The sequence below is a fragment of the Polistes canadensis genome, unplaced genomic scaffold (genome assembly GCF_001313835.1).
Source record: "Polistes canadensis isolate GaletaPanama2010 unplaced genomic scaffold, ASM131383v1 scaffold_775, whole genome shotgun sequence".
Lineage (NCBI taxonomy): Eukaryota > Metazoa > Arthropoda > Insecta > Hymenoptera > Vespidae > Polistes > Polistes canadensis.
Window position 1 is genome coordinate 17246 of NW_014570322.1, and position 4637 is coordinate 21882.

Below are 4637 nucleotides of genomic sequence, written 5' to 3' on the forward strand. Positions count from 1 at the left end.
ATAAAAATTTGTTAATATAATATCATATTTCCGAAAATTTATATAAATTGCTTATTTTATTTTGCATGTTATACATGACTTGTAAAAAACATATTGAGTAAATATTAATATAGCAAATGTTTCTAATACATTGGTTCATAAATCTATATACGAAATGGGACAGCTGAACTTATCAAAGAACTTCAGATTTTATAATATTTTGATTATTACATCCCTGAACCATTTATACTCAATGAATTTAAATATCTGTTTTTTATAAATTCAGTATAGTAAGCATACTGATGACTGTTGAACGCTAAGAATGTGAATGTAGGTTTATTCAATTTATAAATATATATCTGGTTCTCTTGTTTGTTGAATTTTTTAATGAACGAATATAAATAATTTGAAATATTATATATACACACATATATTGTATTATATAAGTTTATTTTATGAATTTTATTTCAAATTATTAAATGTGTATAATAAATTGTTGAATTAGTTAAATTATTCAATAATTGTGATGTATGAGCAAAAAATTATTGAGATATCCAAGTTGATTTTAGCTAATATTATAAACCTCGAAGATATTTTAAACAGATTTTTACACAATCCGAGACTGAATGCTGTAAAGGAAATACATCGAAGTGAACCTTTACATTTTCCATTATCTGAGCATTTTATATAAAGTAATACGAATAATATAAGGGGAATATATTTTTAAAGAGCTATGATAGCAAGTATTTATTGTACAAATATAAATGATTATAAATATTATAAATATGAAAACTTCATGCAGATTAGAACAAGCATAAATGTATCGTAGAATTTCAGAGGCCTTTTTAGAGTCAAACAAGATTAAAGCTAAAACCAGATTATTAACAAATAATTATAATTTTTTTTTATGTTAGAATGGTAATGTACAGCTGTCGTCTATTCCAATAGATAACAAATCTAAAATATAAAACTCAATTTAAATGTAAACTTAAATAGGTAGGATATTAAATGTCATAGTTTTTACTTTGTTCGAGTATATACCAAATCATTATGCTTTCATTTATAAGCGATAGCTTGTTAATAATATGCACTACAAATGTACTTATTACAGACCAGTAATTCTATGCATTTAATCTGACAGCAACAAAATTTATCTTTTAAATTTTCTGTTCTTTTTTATGTACAGTGAGTCACAGGAGTATTCGTACCTCCACTGTCAATTTAAAACAATTAATATTTTCTTATGCATAATAATAATATTTCCAAATTCTTATGCACAGACAAATATTTTAGCATTATTAAATTTTTATAAATTGATCGAAATTTTATATTGTAAAGAACATTTTATTATAAGTAAAATAAAATTTTTCTTAATTTTGAAGTTTTGTATTACGAGCAAATATCAATTATTTAAAATTTACAGATGAAGCGAATACGAATACTCTTGTGACTCACTATAAGTCTTAAATTATAGTGCATGTCACAATTTGGAAAATATAATTTTAAAATTTCATTTATATTTCATCGTAATAAATATTTAGAAAAATATATTAGTACATATCAACACACACATTCAAGTGGACATTTCGACAATTAAGCATTTAGGATAAAAATATCTATAACTTGGAAATAAACAATGTGGCATAGTGTTATTTGTATCATTCCTTATAATGTTAATTCAAAATAGCATTGTTATTTGTAACATACAAATGTGTTTGATAACAAATTAATAATTTAGGCATTTTTGACTGAATTTTATTTATATTAGTATAGACCCTATAATTGTAACTATTGATTCAGGTATTTACATTTACATTACAATTTTGTCGTTATTAAATGCTCATTGGTGCTGGTGTTAATATAAAAAATGACGTTTTATTTTTTGCCATAATACCACAATCTTCCTCATATTTATAAAGTACAAATTTAACAAGAATGTCTGTAAAACTTCTTGCTTCGTTTTCTTGGGAACTGGATGAATATTGAGATAAAAAAATTGAACATTTATACCAAATAATTTGATTAAAAAAATGTATATTTTACAATTTATTGTCACAACTAAATTTGTAGGAAACCGTATAGTAATGTTATATTATGTCATTAGTTATAAAAAATAGTATGAAAACCATTTAAATCATGGCTAAACAAATATAATAATATTCATACAATTATTTACAATGCATATTGCTAAGAATAAAAGAAGTTCGGCTAGAATACATAAGTAATACTAATAGAATATCATTTTTCAATGAAACAAAATAGAAAATATAAAAGAAACAAAAGATACCTAAAAAGAAAATTTATAAGTGGTTTAATATTAATTTAAGAGAAGATAATTGAATAAAGTATATTTCTAATTGTCAGGAAAAATTGTATAAAATACTATGGAAATTTTACAAAATTATGTAAAATTAGTATGCAACTTGTTTGAATTTGTATGCATAAGATATCAAGTATAGCAATAAGACACATATTACAATTTAATATTATTTATGCTTTAAGCATCACCTATACTTTTGGATCTTTTATTTTTCTTCTTCTTCTTTTTTACAGGTTCCACACTTTCTTCAACAAGTTCTTTTTTCTCTCCATTTTCATGAATACCATTAGTAGTAGCAGTATCACCATTTTCTAATTCTTCCACCTTCCTTTTTTGATTTTTTGTCTTCTTCTTAGATGATTTTATTTCTGTTTCAGTTTCTACATGTTGAACTTCTTCTAATGCCTCCTGCATCACGTCTATATTCTTTTTAGGTATTTCACCTGTTTCGTAAAATTTCAAGCGATCTTCTACTTGCTGCCGTAATTTTTCCCCAAAGATATTTGTTGGTGTTTCAGTGAAACAATCTATTCTTGATGCAATAGAGCATTTATTGGCCAGATATCTCGAAATCCTTCCCTTGTTTTTAGTACCAGCACGACCAATAAATGTAGAATGGAATAGTAAGCCATATTTAGGTGTATTTCCCTTTGTTTTTAATGCTCTAAATAATGCTTTTTCTGCACCTAATATCTGAACCGTAGATGCAGGATATTTTGCCAAATTAGTTAACGATCCAGCATGAGCTATTAATCTAGCTCCTACTTGATTCCCTATAAGGGTAGCCAGATTCGGTGCTATACCATTCATTTTGGATTTTAAATATTCAGACAATTCTTTTCTATAATCCGCCAATCCTATTACACGTTTAGCAAACAACTCAATATTAAGAAGGTCCACAGGATTGATATCCATACCCATACTAGACTTAGAGGCATCTATAATTGCTTGAGCCTTTGCACTATCCATAACAATTTGTTCCAACGCTTCTAATTTTTCTTCCGTTAATTCCTTTCTATTTTTAATTAGTTGTGTTACTTTAGCAAACATATAATTTTCAGGAACTATTTTTTCCAATTCTGGGAAATGGTAACTATACCATTCACTGAAACATAGTAAAAATATTTCTTGTAACAAAGATTTTTAAACAATATAATATATATTATCGATCCCAACTTATAAAGCATTCAATCTTACCGTATACGCATACTAAATGTATTAATGTCTTTGTCCAGTTGATCCATTAAAGCTATACTTTGTATGATCATATTATCTACACGATTGACATTAAACTTTACTTTCGCTCTTGAATAACTATGACCAAGTCCGAGTTGAGCTACTCCCGAGCTTTTGGAAGTAAAACCTTTAATTAGATTATGAAAATGGAAGCGGATTCCTCGAATGATTTCTGGTATTGCACCCGTGTGATCACATTTTAAGCCTAATGCTTCTGTTATACTGGCACCTAGTTTTGGATCCGATACACCAAGAATAATTTTGTTTTGCTTATCAGATTTGGGCAGAATAGAATCCAAAAACAATTGTAAGTCTTCAGGTACGATGCCTTCCGAAATACTATTTACATTCTCTAATGCTGCTACAGCAGTTTTAAATGGTGAAAATCCAGCAAGTTTTACGACAGATCTAAATCGTGATAAATCTGTTACTGATGCTTCAACTTGAGGTAATAACATTCCTACTTCTTCAAATTCATTAATGCTGAACACAGCATAACCTGCTGCGTGCTCGTATAAAACGTAAACTTGTGTCTGGAAAAATACACATTTTTTAGTTAAAAGAATTAAATTATAATATAGATTTTCTTTTTATTATTATTATTAGATTAGTAATGAGAGCAAAAGGAATGTTTATTTCCTTACAATTGATTAAAAAAATTACTTTTATTCCACATAACATAATATATTTTTATGTGTGTATTTACATTGTTATTAGTAAATAAAAACAATTTAACATGTATCTTACCATGTTTCAATACTTTGTATATTTGATTCACATTAGACAGAAATAAGTAATTTACGCCGAGCAATTAATGAATGCAATAAAGTTAAACACGTGCACACGCGGCACATGAACTAGTAAGAAAATGGTCAACACAAAACATCCTGTATTTCTAGTTACAATTTTAATTGCATTAGTCTCTAATAGGTGGGGGTTTTGTAGCGGCAAGAATCAGGAACTAGAATACTATTGGTTTGAACTCTGATCACCACTACTATTTTWATGTAACATTTATTTATTTATAAACTATTACAGAACAAAACGAAAACAAGAACAAAAACGGATAACAAAAATGCGTTGAGGATTAATACGTTGTGGA

General features: G+C 26.9%; 1 protein-coding gene across 1 annotated transcript; it reads right to left on the minus strand.

Annotated features, from left to right (window-relative positions):
* Positions 1 to 1996: 1996 nt before the first annotated feature.
* Positions 1997 to 4413, minus strand: LOC106792823 (nucleolar protein 56). The gene is made up of 3 exons (XM_014759348.1): positions 4283 to 4413; positions 3497 to 4068; positions 1997 to 3404 (listed from the first exon to the last, which is right to left on the minus strand). The coding sequence occupies exons 1-3, from the start codon at positions 4283 to 4285 to the stop codon at positions 2477 to 2479; spliced, it is 1503 nt and encodes a 500-aa protein (XP_014614834.1). The 5' UTR covers positions 4286 to 4413; the 3' UTR covers positions 1997 to 2476.
* Positions 4414 to 4637: the final 224 nt, after the last annotated feature.

Bases quoted from the DNA above. Each gene is read 5' to 3' on its own strand.
- LOC106792823 (XM_014759348.1), bottom strand. The intron at 3,405-3,496 runs GTAAGATTGAAT...ACTATGTTTCAG, and splicing joins ACATTTAGTATGCGTATACG to TGAATGGTATAGTTACCATT.